The following is a 15,767-nucleotide window of genomic DNA, read 5'->3' on the forward strand; positions in this document are numbered from 1 at the left end:
ATCGAGGAAATTTTGAGCATCCTTTGTTCAAAATTAAAATCTCATCCTGAAAATTTAGAATATCCTCTTTTTCTGGGAAATATAACGTCATTATCTTTGCTATTAGCGATGATGGATCTTTCTTTCATAAGAATCGATGTTCACCCTGTATAAATACAATATTAGAGCTGTGAGCAAATTATCAGAAGACAAAAATATTTGCACACCAATAACCTCAGACAAAGTTAATTCCAGATTCATAGGAAAAGTGTGAACCAGGCTTCATCAGAGAATAACGACTTCATAAAGTCGTTATTTTGTGCTTGTGACTGAAAAAAACACGTGTTTTCACAGAACTCACCCAAATCCATAGAATTCGTCTGTCCGTATCCGCGTTTCATATTAACACCTTTCTTTGAAGACAGGATGTAAATTCCAGACCACAGCTAACCAGTTTCTAAGAACGCGGCAAGTCTTGATCACTTCCATGTAAACCTGCCCTCGTTACTTGAAATTTTTAGTTCACGTTTGCATGATACAGTCGTCAGAATCGTCAACTCGTTCTCTCCAAAATGCCAGAGACAGCTGATAGACGAACGCTAAAGGTAGGTTTGTTCTTATAAATATCATAACCCTAAAGGTAGGTTTTTTATATCGTTATTATTATTTATTGAAATACGCTTCATTATGCTCTAAATTTCTCTCATACACTTAGCCATGTTTGCTGCAATTATACAGTATATAAATACCCTTTGATTCTTATTAAAGTATATAAGTAGGAAAGACAAATAGACTTGTAGTACAATGACATGGCATATCATATGTCTATAATAATATCATTAGTGGTAAGATAAATTTTAGACTTCGTGTAAGGAAGACGATAAGAGATCTAGAGAGGCCGATTTCATCGAGTATTAAATGTATTTATAAGAGTGTTGATGCGTATTATCCGGCTTATGAAGCAAATTTGGCTGACGAAAACAATAATTGTCGCTGCCGCGGAAAGAAAGGTACCACGAAAACGCAAAACTGTGAGGCTGTAAATTTAATTTTTTGGCTGTTATCCCCTATTAGAGGCAATACCTGATATATCACAATTGATAAACTAGAACTATATTAATGCTAAATATAACTATAACATATATGCATGCAAAATATAAGTCAATAAAGGCCAATAAGTCACTAAATGTGCTTAGAACACTTTGAGGAGACGATCTCAATCAGTTTGAGATTGATTATATGTTTAATTCGATAGTTATGTGAAATATTTTGTACGGGCTTTCCGCATACGGAGCAACGGATGCTGAACTGGCTATAATTGAGTGCTTCTTAGAGAGATGTAAGACACGAAAGTGCATATCGCAAAGAGGTCAACATACCTGAGATATTGAAAAATCAAGACAAATGAAGGCTTCTCAAAATATTGTAACATAAAATATGTATTCTTAGTATTTTTGCACAAGTGAATATAACGAATCCTATATATTGATTGGTCAGATTTGACGTATTATTTAATAGTTATTCGCCGAAGTCGAGGTCAATATTCTCCGATAATCACCGAGCCTAAGGCGAACCGCGAATAATTGTTTTAGTATTTTTGCACAAGTGAATTGACACAAGAGTTGCATTTGTTCTGATTGTTCACTTATCTCGAGCTCTTTGTAAGAAATGTCCACAAAATGGCTCGTCGCCATTTTGCAATTTCGGTTTTGTTGTAATTATTCTCCTGAAGGTAAATATAACAGCATAATACGTCAAATTTGACCGATCAGGAATCGGTAGGATTTGTTGTATTCACTTGTGCAAAAATACTATGCTGTTATATCAGCCGTTTGGTGGACGTTTCTTATGAAAGAGGTAAATGAACAAATACAGTTCTTGTGTCAATTCACTTGTGCAAAAATAATAAAACAATTATCCGCCTTAGACTCGTTGTGAGTATCGGGGAATATTCACCTCGAATTCAACCTGGTGAATAATTGTTAATTATTCTATGTTTTATTGATTGATTTATTGATAGGTTGATTGATTCTTTGATTGATTGTTTAATTGATTGATTCATTGTTTGATTGATTGATTTATTGATGGCAGTTGTTTGATTATTGCGTGAAGAAATCTGGAAAACAGTAATTGTCTTATTCAATATTTTCTTTTTCAGGGATACAAGTTTATTCCATCAATAAAATTTCAAACAGACGAACATGAGAAAATAGGGGAGAAATTGACAATTGGTAAGACTTTTTTACAGATAATATCAGTTTTCATGCGTATAGCAACATGGCTTAAGGTATACCGGCATGCCCTAATCTTGAGCGGAGAAATGCCTAGAGCAGAAAAAAACATTATTGTGATCTTCTGAGTTCGCTACTTCGTTCAAAAGATTTTCTTTCATCATATATAGGAAAGGAAAAAATTACTCTTCCAAATGGAGTTCGTCTTCAGTTTGCATATATCATTGCTCTTGCTGGAGACTTTTATGGCATACCTGATGAACCGATTGTAAATCCCTTGAACCCTAGCCATTCTGATAGATTACACAGATTCATCAATGCTTACTCAACTTTGGCAAACACCCCATACAAAGGAGAGTATAAGGTTTGAGATATATTATATAATATTACTATATTGATATATATTTTGAAAAATGAAGAAAATAAAGGAATAAAACAGACACTTAATGTGATTATACTGTCATGCGCTACTAAATGTTATTACTGAGCTACTTTGAACGATTTTCGCACAAAGAAAATTAAACCTGTGAAAATAATCCATTCAATAATCCATGAATCGCAGTCTCGTCATTGATGTTATTTTGCCTTTTCCTCGCTCATGACTATACCCTGGAATATGATGTCAAGGGGCAACGATCGCCCTGATGGAGAGCCAGAGATCTCTCTGGTAGACACAAGGAAGTGAAAAACGGTTTCCCCAATCCTAAGTATTCTAACGTGAGAGAAAATCTAAAGTTAATAAAATATATTCTTTCGAACGGGGTCATGTGTAAATAAAAATGGTTTAAGAAGTGCTTGGGCCCACTATATTTGTTGGCGAGCGATAAATCTTATTAAATTCTACGCTTTCTAGATTAACTAGTTGTGACTTGCGAAGTTACAAAAAAATATTTCATTCAAAAATATTGTTTTTAGGAACAATTAGATAAATTGGTCAAAATGATCAGAGAGGACACGGACGGACGGAAGCGATTATGTCATCACACTGACAGAGAATGGGACGAAGCTACCGGCGGATGGTGGATTGGTGAATATCCCGTATGGCCATGGCGTGGCAATATGCTGAGACTTGCAGAGAAAAATTTTGATCACTTTGGATCCCGTGCTAAAAGGGCTTATGAAACAGGACATGGATATGCTATTGAGATAGCTCGGCAAGCAGGTAATAAATACCCCCCTGTTTGCTGTCTAAAAATATCGGTTATATAAAAATAAGATACTTCCCCCCCTGGGTTGTTGTCTAAAGATATATTTAGATATCTTACAATGTTCAATATTTTGAGAAAGCAGAAAGTTAACATAATTGTACAAAAGAAGTTATTCAGTGATTTTATAAGCGTTCTTTACAATGCAACCATGAAAATAAAGGGCAAAATTTCGTTGCGTGAATTTCCATCGATGTTTTTGAGTTTTTTCTTACTTTTTTCTCAGTGCTTTTATTTCATTTTGCCTGTATACCGAACATGCGCAGAAGACATATATCTCACGATCAATTGAATCATATCTTGATTAGGTCGCTCAAAAGGAAAAGATATTGGAGAAAAGCTGCGCGATATGGCCTATTCAATTGAGGCATTTGCCCTTCATTTTTTTACTGATGCATTTGCAAGTGGACATATTAGGTATGATAATATAGTCTATTTACCCGCCATGCCTGATATTTGTTTTTGCATAATCGACAGCGAGAATAACTACAACATGTGCTTTCCGGGCAGAAGGAAAAACAACAACAATGACGATTAACAACATATCAAGAAGTACAACAACAACAACAAGCACAAGGACAACAACAACAACAACAACAACAACAACAACAACAACAACAACAACAACAACAACAACAACAACAACAACGACAACAACAACAACAACAACGACAACAACAACAACAACAGCACCAATTCTAGTAAAAAATGACGCATCAGAAACATAAAAAAATGTAATCGCTCTGACTACACATACCAAGCGATATTCCAATTGAAATTTCAGAACACCGAGAGCAGAACTTCATTCTAACGTCACACCAAGTTTAACAGGAGATCTTCTGTCCAAATTCATGCATGATGAGGACAACAAGTTTGGTCTTCGTGTTACCAACGTACGTGGAGATAAATGGATTGCTTATGGGGATGGAATGCTGATGAAAAATAAGGACAAGGTAACTGACCGTAATTGGGTAAACTTAGTTGATATAATTGTTTGGTAACTGCATTTAATTTCCGATAAGTTGTTTTTGAAAGATAAGAATACAAGAATGCATATATTTTCGATGAATTCATTCTTACATCACGCATGCATATTTGGCCTTCTCGCTCTCAGTATGAAGAGAAGGGAAGCGATTTGGTTATCATGTCGCTCAATTATGTTAGCATTTCTAAGGAGTGCATTAAAAATTTTGTCTTATTTTATATATTTTCGTACACCCAGAGTTTCTGCTAAACTAGTGGTTTTTGAAAATATCACTCCTATAAGGTATATAATGTTGATAAACAATAAAATATGGCCGAGGAATGCTTTCCTAGAGAATAACTCTTTTTTATTGGTTTTATTATCTGAAAGGATAATTTCAACCTTGTGGTGGAAGCTGCCCAGACATCAGTGGACCAGGTAATCATGGCTTACGATGTTCCCGATATAAAACTACATCCATGTGCAGTCACTGACTTCTTACCTTTTTTGGATGAAAAAGAAAAAAATAATACGCCGCTGTTTCAAGTCAAAGATGGTGAAATACATCTTAGATCAGATATCAATGATCTTCAATGTAAAGAAACTATTACGGACTGGTGGGGAAGCACAACTGCTTGGGAGTTGTGGAGGTACAATCCAAAGAATCCAGCGATACCTATTTGATGTAAACAATGTGTCAGAAATCCTTTTATTTTGATCTACGTGTAATTTGCAAAGAAGAAAGAATTTTAGGCCTGTTTACAGCAGCAAATTTGCTGCGATTTTCTTCTTTTGATAGATGTGAACGAGTCAAAAGTCACGAATGCTCCAATGTTTACGAGCTCTTATTTTGAACATCGTAACTAATTCACTCTGCATATGAGTTAATTCACTCTGTATTGAGTTAATAATTAAAAATGGAATTACGAGTTCGGTGGGTTGAAGAAGCCATCTTATAATCCCTTAATATATATACTATAGAAAATTTAGCGATCATTGTAAATGTTGACAATATATTTTCATTTGGAGTACATTGAGAGTTCATTGAAATATTCTACATTTGTTTCAATGCAGATCTCATTATTTAGATCACCAACAATTAGAACACCACTCCACCGAACTTGAAAACCCATTATTCAAACGTTAGAAAGCTACAACAACAGCACTTTCGTGGTCAAAATTCTTTATTATTGTCTTCCTGCATGTCCGTCTACTGATAGAGACTTTAGCCCGATCGAGATTGTGTAAAGCGAAAAAATCGAAAAAAACTGTGATTTTTTAATACAAATCTACTGATAAAGTGGGAACAACCCCCCCCCCTCCCTGTATAATGCCGTAAGAAAGTTAGCTAAATTCCGGCTTCACTTTTTGTATCGGCATTTGTATGGAGATGCGTTATCTAGTCTATATCCATATCAGTGTTTTGTAAACTTAGCAATCCGGCAAAGACGTTTTTACATTCATATAATTAATAATTTATATGTTATGTTTTAAGGTGTCCCTTTACAGTTTTTCTCCTAAACTGCTCTAGGGCATAAGAATGACTACCAAACTATTATATCGGGCGGTAGGAGGTTGAAATTTTCGCCAAACAGACGCGATATTATTTGAAAACTCTTCAGTTATCATGGCAACAGCGCGCCTTCAATAAAGCGCTTTTTTATGTTGCCATTTTTAAGATTCCCTTCGGTAAATTTTCTCCAAGTCTTGCAAATCAATGAGTAGTGTTTTGATCGTTCTCCTGACATGCATAATTTCAGTAAATAAACGGCATCGATATATTTTCAGGTAATGTACAAAAAGGTTCAAAATTGATGTTAAAAAATCCCTCTATACAATAGTGTGAAAATCTGTATTTAGGTTAACGAAATTAATGTCTTGATACGTACAAAATTTAAAAAAATTTCACCGAAGAAAACTCGTTTTGTTTAGTGGGATTTCGGGTTGGAAAGTTTTATTTAGTTATAATAGATAAATATAAATAAAGCTATATTTTGAGTTTTGCATTAGCTACAATATTTTTTTAGCTTTATATATATTTATATATATATTATATGTTGATATAAAGTTATATAAACGACGCTCGAAGCTGTCCTACAGAGAGCAGCCGATTACGGCATCACATTCAACCGGACGAAGTGCGAGTTTGGTCAGCGGGAATTGGAATTCTATGGCTAAAGATTTAGCCAACAAGGGCTCAACCCAACACCAGACAAAGTGAGATTCATCCAAGAGTGTACTCCACCGAAATCGAAATCAAAAGTACGAAGCTTCCTCGGTATGACCGGATACTTGGCGAAATTCATCCCCGGATACGCCTCTTTGACGCAACCTTAAGAGAATTAACCCACAACGAGAATAAATTCCACTGGAGTCATGCACAACAAGCTGCCTTCGAGAAGCTAAAATCCAGTATCTCCAACGACAATACCATAGCATTCTTCGACCCTCAACTACCTACCATGGTTCGCACAGAAGCAAGCTACAATGAAGGTCTCTCGGCTGATCTGTTTCAACGCACCGCGAAGGGGTGGCAGCCAGTCCACTTTATCAGTCGCACACTTACCGACGTCGAGCGGCTGATAGATAGTGTGAGATGATAAGATACAGTGAGACCGAAAAAGATGCGTTGTGCGTAAAGTGGGTGGAGGATCGATTCAGCATTTACTTACTGGGTGCACCACGGTTCACCATTGTCACAGCGCATAAACCCTTTCTCCCCCTGTTCAACAAAGCCACTGCAAAACTACCGCCACGCATCGAGAAGTGGGTCGTGGACATGCAGGATGTGGACTATGAAATGCGATATGAGCCTGGAAAATTTGAGGCTGATCCTTTGGACATCCTCTCATGGCACCCCCTACCCCAGACAAGAGACAATGAAATTTAAACGGAAGAAATCATCAAGAGTGTCACCGAGGCTGAGCCAGCTATCATCCTTGACAAAATAAAGGCAGAAACGATGCGAGACAACGCTTTCCAAAAACTCCGTAGCGTCATAAGGGACGGTGATTGGTGGGCGCATAAGAAGGACCCTGATATTTCTCCCTTCGTTGCTATCAAAAACAAGCTTTATACAGCGAACGGTCTCCTTTACTGGATGAATCAGATTATCCTACCTGCTAAACTACAAAAGAAGATAATTAAGATCGCTCACGAGATGAGACATCTTGGGAAAACTAAACTAAGCAAATGCTTCGGGCAAAGTACTGGTGGTCAACGATGAACGGAATGATTGACCAACTAATTGGACAGTGTTTCGAATGTCAGGTCGTCACCAAACAGCATACAGAAGAACTCATCAAACCGACTGTAATCCCAAAGAAGCCGTGGGAAGAAATCGTCATCGACTTTGCTGGGCCATACCCCGACGGCCATTACAACCTAGTAACAGTCGACAAGAGAACTCGCTACCCGGAAGTTGCGGTCACGCCGTCAACATCATTTCCACAAACACAAGTGAGATTAAAACGAATGTTTGCCAATCACAGTGTCCCAAAACGCGTGGATTCCGACACGCGCCATCGAATCACACCCGAGCACCCAAGGGCCAATGGGGAGGCAGAAAGATTCATGCAGATCCTCAACAAGACAGAACAGATCGCCCATCTACAAGGAAAGAACAAATCAGAAAGAGAACTTGCGCTACAAAACATGCTAATCGCTTACAGAGACACGCCACACCCTGCCACAGCAGTTACACCATAATTATGAAACCATGACGGGCAGACCAATACGTACCAAATTAAACCACGCCGACGCGCAGGAGAGTGATCGAAATGAAAAGGACAGGGATATAAAATATATAAAAATGTACCAAAAATGTTTATAGATACACTGGGTGTACCCGTCAAACCTGTAACAACCATTAGGCGTTGAAATGATAGGACAGGAGAGGGGGGGAGTTTCACCGTTTCAGTGTTTTTCAGTTTAATATATATAAGCTAGAACTGAGTGCTAGCTTTTCCAAACTACTCTCAATATTATTATATTAATAGTAATATTAGGTTTGATAAAACTTACTTTTTAACAGCTTTAATCACAGAAGATATGATGCACCCGATTACATAAAAGATAGTTCACTTTGTAACGTTTTTCCACGGATGTGGACATGTACTCATTTCATAATTCGATCGTATTGAATGCCTTCTGCCACTTGTCCAGTGTATTCCAATTTCCAATGTCCATTTCATATATTGGTTAATAGACAGCGAGGACCAGGACCACGACGAGGCGAAGAAAAACGCATTTTTAGAGAAAATAGGGCTTCGGTGATGGTCCAATATTTCGCCTGGATAAGAAGCACTCCGATAACGCTTGATTTTCACGATATTTATATTTGACATTGATTTAACAAATTGCGCGCGTAGTAGCACTGTAGCATGGCTATTCAAATAACATTATTTCACGTTTTAGACCGAATCTGGAAAATTCCAACGACAGAAATCAAGAGGCAGGCTCATTTTATCACACATTGACTGTTTTTATGTCAAAAAAGTTGATATCGAATGACACAACTTGTTTAGAACGGGATTTATTTTATTGCTCCTTCTGTTTACATGTTTCTCGTTCCGGGTTTTAAAGATTCCGGAGATTCTCATTCCGGCTCTTAAAGATTCCGGAGATTCTCGTTCCGGGTTTTAAAGATTCCGGAGATTCTCATTCCGGCTTTTAAAGATTCCGGAGATTCTCGTTCCGGCTTTTAAAGATTCCGGAGATTCTCGTTCCGGCTTTTAAAGATTCCGGAGATTCTCATTCCGGCTTTTAAAGATTCCGGAGATTCTCGTCCGGGTTTTAAAGATTCCGGAGATTCTCGTTCCGGGTTTTAAAGATTCCGGAGATTCTCGTTCCGGCTTTTAAAGATTCCGGAGATTCTCGTTCCGGGTTTTAAAGATTCCGGAGATTCTCATTCCCCGTTCCCCGTTCCTCGTTCCCCGTTCCTTGATTCCCCGTTCCTGGTTTTAAAGATAGCCATAGAACAACGCGTTTGAAATGCCAGCTCAACTGCAAATAGCTGTACAGGGTGAGTAAAAAAAAGTGACACCTTTGAAATTCAAATTAGCCGCATAGCGGCTGTAATGTGACAGAAGTTGCCTAAAATATTTCATGGGTATACGAAGCATATCATATTAATTAACCTAAAACATAAAGTTTGTTCCCATTGGGAGTTAAAATGCATTCTAAGCTCTGTAAATACAAAAGAATAGTTTTATCAAATCGTTTTTGTTGATTGTACATGGGAATTGTCATATTCCAGTCATAAGTTCGCAGCTAATTTGAATTTCAAAGGTGTCACTTTTTTTTGACGCACCCTGTATTTGTTTAAGTGCTCTCGCAGTTAATTGAGCGTTAGATATTTTGTGCTATACAGCTTACAACGTTTACAAGTCAGTGAATGCGACTTAACATTTACCAGGTACGTAGTGAACTATAATTGCCGTATAATCGTCATTTCAAGCAGCAGTTCTGCAGTTATATCATTTAACCGTTGATTCTGCAAAATCTTTCTGCTTTGTTTGGCAAGACTGAAGATTGCGTGAAGATTTTAGCCCCGTTTACACTACACTGTATTTATTGGCACGGCACGGCTAAAATGGGTACCCGCACCATTTCATATTTCCTCGGCCTTTGTTTTGGTATCCTGAACACTAATGAAATTGGGCACGGGTACCAATTTTAGACGTGCCGTGCCGATAAATTGAGTGTAGTGTAAACGGGGCTTTTGCCATGTAAACATAGCTAGCCATACCTTGATTCGGCGTAAGTAAACGTACGAACACAGCAGGTAATTAAATTAGCTAGTACGCGTTGCTTTAAAGCTTTTGAGATAAACTTATATAGTAATTTCTATAACCTGGAGGCTGGTTATTTTGAGTGTTAGTTAAAATACGAACACAGCTGATATCATTCTATTGAAAAGTCTTCATAATCCGACCACTGTGAAGTTGGCCTCAGATTCGGCCTTTTATTGGGCCTAAATTCAACTGTGTTCTATCATTCAAAAGTAGAATTTGACTTTTTAATAATAACAGGTTTTTTGCCATTTTTTTGTTAAATTACGAAGATGTATAGCTAGACTGTAATTAGAATAAAGCAGTCGATTTTATACAGATTTGCAGAGTAAATTCATTATTATTTTAGGGCACTGTGTGAGAAGTGGTTTACCCGCATACATATGGCATAAATTAAAATGTTTTTACAGAATTATACGGCCTTACAAATGGCGTGCATCATTGTGCTGCACAGTCCCAACATACTCGGCATTATTTGCTTCCTTGCTCAAATTAAAAATTTCATTATGATATAAATACAAAAGACTTAAATAATATATATTATGATCCTCTCACAGACGCTATTAATGTTAGAACTTGCCAAAGTCAGTTGCTGCAACAGAAATTAGCGTAGATGTGCATACAAATCAAAAGTACTATTGCCGTATGACAAACAATGGTCCAACGAGGTTAGGATTATAAGTTAAACTTGGCGCAACTTTCACACGCTTATATACGATCGTTTCAAACGTTATTTAGAACAATATTTTCCCATCTATCCAAAAGTACACATCAGTTGAAGGCGCAGACGTTACACGCTGAATATTTGAGGGCAACAGCAACGACTTGTTGCAAAAACATCTTACAATATTATTACATGGCGTTGACATATATATCCACGTTATCATCCTAAGCATAAGTTGTAAAATTAAATGTAATTTCCAATGGATAAGTGAATATCAAAGCAGAATGAAGCAACATGCGGAGGTCACAATCTTAACCTTTTGAAACTTCAACTACCAAACGGAGGACACGTCATATATTTCGGAATTGATATTCGTAGCGGAAGTCGATTTTAACCTCCTCTCCACATGGTGGTCAGTTTTCTCAAATTTCCTCCTACTCAGAGGCCATCTGGAATGTGGTTTCACGTGACAAATTCCCGATGCACAGGAATGAAAATATATTACAATGTTTTGTTCATAAATTTCACATAATTTATTTGCAAGTCAGGCCTCTCTACCATAGATAAATAGTAAGGAAGGGGTATAGTATAATTACTATTGTACTTTCGAGTGCGAAATTTATCAAAAAACTCGTACTCGAAAGCTCGGCGACTACGAGTTTTGGCTGATGGCGTAAGCAAACAACGCGCGAGGATGACGAATCTCGTAGTCGTAGTCACTGCTAAAGCTCCCTAATAATTCAGCCACAACGAAGGTTTTCCTGCACCCCACTCAGTCCGCCACAACCTGATTTAAACAGCAGTCTGGAGAACTGTCAGGCATAATGATTGGTATATCAATGTGAAAAATGAAAAAACAAATAAAATGAATTTGAGAATCTATAGATTTTACGCATTATTTTTTCAAGAATTGACAATTACTGCTCTGGGAGCCGTACTTGGGCAGTTTTTGTCAAATATTTTCTTTCTGACATCGACACTAGAACTTCAAAATTCAGATTAAAATTTCAGTTCATAGCCTCAAGAAATGGTACAAATGAAGGACAGAAAGTTTAATAACAAGTCGCTTAAATACCCATTTTCATTTTGATTGCGATTTTAAGGCCTTCCGTCAAATTTAGGCCGCGGTCAGGCACTTGCGCTAGCGCTTAGCGCAATTGCGCAGACAGGTATTTGACATGTTTCAAAGTTGTGTACGTTTTTGCATGGCTATTCTTTATAGTATTGTTGTTAGATTCCGCTAATTTTGTGTTCAAGTGCACAATAATATGCGAATAATGATCACGCAACTAACTGCTTTGTAGATAATATGCGGTGGTGTTATTCCTATACAGGGTGTATAAAAAAAAAGTAGACAATTTTGAAATGTTAAGAAAACTATAAATTTATCAAAATATCTCATAGATTTATGCTAGTATGGGTACTTTACCATCTTCAGGTCATTCTAACACTAAAAACAAACAGAAAAATTAACCTCGAAAAATGGAAGAGCGGTTTGTGGAAGCATCATTTTGAATGGCTTGTGCAAACATGAATGAGAAGTTTAAAATCCAATTTGAATTCAAGGACTGAACGTTTCGGTATTTGTTTACAAAGAATCGAAATTTCAGAAATTTTGATGAAAATTAAGTCAGCCGCGCAACTGCGTAAACGTGGGCTTTTTTCCGTTTAACTCGCAGCTTGAGTAACTTTTTTCATGCACGAATGATTTCATGCATGAGTGATTGCTCGGGTGATTAAACTAACAATGGTGTTGTGAAAAAAGTTACTCAAGCTGCGAGTTAAACGGAAAAAAGCCCACGTTTACGCGGTTGCGCGGCTGACTTAATTTTCATCAAAATTTCTGAAATTTCGATTCTTTGTAATCCCAAACAGTGGTAGAAGGAGATCAATAGGCTGAGTGGAGCGAAAAAAATAGACCCAGGTAACCTTCTAAATAAACTACACGGAATTTCTGAATTACAAGATATGCCAAGTAGGGACATGCATTTGCGAACAAATTAAATGCTGCTTTCTTGGAACCCCTCCAAGCTTTCCATTTACTTGACCCTACTACTGAACGCGTATCTTTGGAAAACGATCCAGACATCCTAGAACTCCCTGTTTATGGAGTTTATAAGTCTCTGACTCGTTTAAACAAACATAAATCTTGTGGTCCTGATGGCATCCCAAATTGGTTATTAAAAGAATATGCTGAGATTTTAGCCGAACCTGTCACTTAAATTCTGAATGCTTCATTTAAAGAGCAAAAAATCCCAAGCAACTGGAAACTCGCAGATGTAATTCCTATTCCTAAAGTTAAGAAGGTTAGCGACCCTCAAAAAGAGCTCCGACCCATCTCTCTCACCGCGTCAATATCTAAGATAGCTGCAGATTTTGTTGTGACTGATTACATTAAACCATCTGTAATCAGATCTCTCGACCCAAACCAATATGGAACTATACCTGGCTCGTCCACAACTATAGCTCTAATTAGCATGCTCCATAAATGGCTGAATGACACCGATGGTACTGGTGCCACTGTTCGAGCGATGTTTTTTGACTTTCGTAAAGCCTTCGATCTTATCGATCATTCCTTGCTTATAACCAAACTAAAACAATTAAATATCCCGAACAGTATTTTAAATTGGATAATAAGCTTCATCACCGGCAGATCACCGAGGGTGAAGATAGGATGTGACTGTTTCTCAGATTGGGGCCTAGTGAGGTCAGGGGTCCCCCAAGGAACAAAGTTGGGCCCTTGGCTATTCCTAATTATAATAAACGATCTTTCTACCGCCTATCCTTTCGATCTATGGAAGTACGTTGACGATTCAACTGTTTCGGAAACTATACAGAAAGGAGATCAGAGTTGTTCCCAGCTGGCTGTTAATGAAGTTAACGAATGGTCGAAAAATAATCTTTTCCAGTTAAATTGTGAGAAAACAAAAGAACTTGTTATCAGCTACAGCAGACAAAATAAAGAAGAAATTTGTCCACCGGTATTGATTAACGGTCAACCAATCAGAAAAGTAACAAGTGTAAAACTTTTGGGATTAATGCTCAACTCGCGCCTCACGTGGAATAACCATGTCGAATATTTAGTGAAGAGTGCTTTCCAAAAATTTTATTTCTTGATTCAACTTAAACGATCCGGAGTAGACACTGCCGATATAGTACAATACTATTGTGCATGTATACGTTCAACATTAGATTATGCCTGTCCCGTCTTCCATCACGCTCTCCCTATATATCTGAGAGAAGAACTGGAGCGCATCCAGAAGAGAGCGTTGAGGTTTATCTTTCCGGGTGTTTCGTACTCTACCGCCCTGGAGTTAGCCAATATTCAAACCATTGACGATTATCATGAAGCGCTCACCAACAGACTATTCCAAAACATAAAGGAAAGCCCAGATAATAAATTGAAACATCTACTACAGGAAAGTCATGTTCCTAAAGCTTATGACCTGAGGGTACAATACCCCTTAGTAGTACCAACAACTACTACTAAACGTTTCTCCAACTCATTCATAATTGCTGGTAGTAAAGCATATAATAACCAGTTGTATAAGAAATGTCCATCTTAGGCTAATGAAACCTTAAACGTCCTATATAAGGAATTTTGAATATAATTATAGTAGAATTTTTAAAATTGTAGCGTAACCAAGAATCTTATACATGTAACTAATGATAGCAGTACTTTTTATACCAGAGTAATTATCCTATATAAGGACTTTTGTTAACATAATTATAGTAGAACCTTAAATACAGTAGTGTAATTAAGAATCTTGTACATAAAATAATACAGAACTTTTTATTCTAGAGTAATCATCCTATATAAGGTTTTTTGGATATATAATTACAGTAGTTTTTTTAATATAGTAGTGTAATCAAGAATCTTTGTATATATACTAATAGTAGCAGCTTTACTATACTAGTGTAACCAACCCTTGTAATAAGTCACGCAATTCAGTTTCTGCTGCCATGTGATCTTAATTTTAATCAATCAATCAATCAATCAAATACCCAAACGTTCAGCCCTTGAATTCAAATTGGATTTTAAACTTCTCATTCATGTTTGCACAAGCCATTCAAAATGATGCTTCCACAAACCGCTCTTCCATTTTTCGAGGTTAATTTTTCTGTTTGTTTTTAGTGTTAGAATGACCTGAAGATGCCAAAGTACCCATACTAGCACAAATCTATGAGATATTTTGATAAATTTATAGTTTTCTAAACATTTCAAAATTGTCTACTTTTTTTTATACACCCTGTATATCATATGACAAACACGCGATTTGCGCACCGCAATATAAGTTGATGTTAGCATAAATAGAGACATATTTTCTTCATACGAAGCATTCGATTAATGCGTGACCGTCAAAGTCAGTAAAAACGATCAATATGTTCATGGGTTACAGACTTAGTGATGCTGCATACTGTGCTTCAACAGAAACTTCATCAATACGATTCTAAAATTACTCTCCACAACCTGTATCGCTACCTTTGGACTTTAGGTCCAAGGATGAAGTCATTATTTTGTATAATTTGTGCGCTATACAGCCTGTATTTGCCTGTACAGAAGTGCTAAAATTTGACAGATTGCGCAAAGGTCACGCCATAATCAGATATTATTGCGGATGCTCACTGACACAATGAGCCTGCACAAGTGGGAGGAAATTGCGAAAACTGACCATCTGCTATTTATACTAGTATTTGACGCGTACGATATGCTGCGCTGTCCTTCTGAAATCATTGGAGCTTTGTCGAAGATTGTAATAAATACGAAGGATGAAAGCCCTTACTGTTCATTTTGTCAGGCATGACTGCAATTGTTTGTGGGTTTTTTGAGACATCCTATATACAACTTTACATTTTCGTTTTACAGCTCAACTTAAGATCATGGGGAAGATAATGTATATCGTAAGCTTCGTTATGTTTGCAGCTGATCTG

The 15,767-nt window shown here is 37.1% G+C and overlaps 1 protein-coding gene across 1 annotated transcript; it reads left to right on the forward strand.

Moving 5' to 3' along the window:
• Positions 1 to 517: 517 nt before the first annotated feature.
• On the forward strand, positions 518 to 5,288 carry LOC114526167. Its single transcript, XM_028547687.1, has 7 exons — positions 518 to 584; positions 2,138 to 2,210; positions 2,381 to 2,574; positions 3,126 to 3,372; positions 3,724 to 3,832; positions 4,200 to 4,368; positions 4,770 to 5,288. Exons 1-7 carry the CDS (start codon positions 552 to 554, stop codon positions 5,061 to 5,063), a joined length of 1,119 nt encoding a protein of 372 aa, XP_028403488.1. The 5' UTR covers positions 518 to 551; the 3' UTR covers positions 5,064 to 5,288.
• Positions 5,289 to 15,767: the final 10,479 nt, after the last annotated feature.

The sequence above is a fragment of the Dendronephthya gigantea genome, unplaced genomic scaffold, assembly GCF_004324835.1.
Source record: "Dendronephthya gigantea isolate DGI-Jeju-01 unplaced genomic scaffold, DenGig_1.0 000037F, whole genome shotgun sequence".
NCBI classification, from domain to species: domain Eukaryota; kingdom Metazoa; phylum Cnidaria; class Anthozoa; order Malacalcyonacea; family Nephtheidae; genus Dendronephthya; species Dendronephthya gigantea.

Coding starts and splice junctions, on each gene's coding strand:
- LOC114526167 (XM_028547687.1), top strand. CDS start 552: ATGCCAGAGACAGCTGATAGACGAACGCTAAAG. Junction 2,211..2,380: donor AGGGGAGAAATTGACAATTG/GTAAGACTTTTT, acceptor CATCATATATAG/GAAAGGAAAAAATTACTCTT. Junction 3,833..4,199: donor TTTGCAAGTGGACATATTAG/GTATGATAATAT, acceptor TTGAAATTTCAG/AACACCGAGAGCAGAACTTC.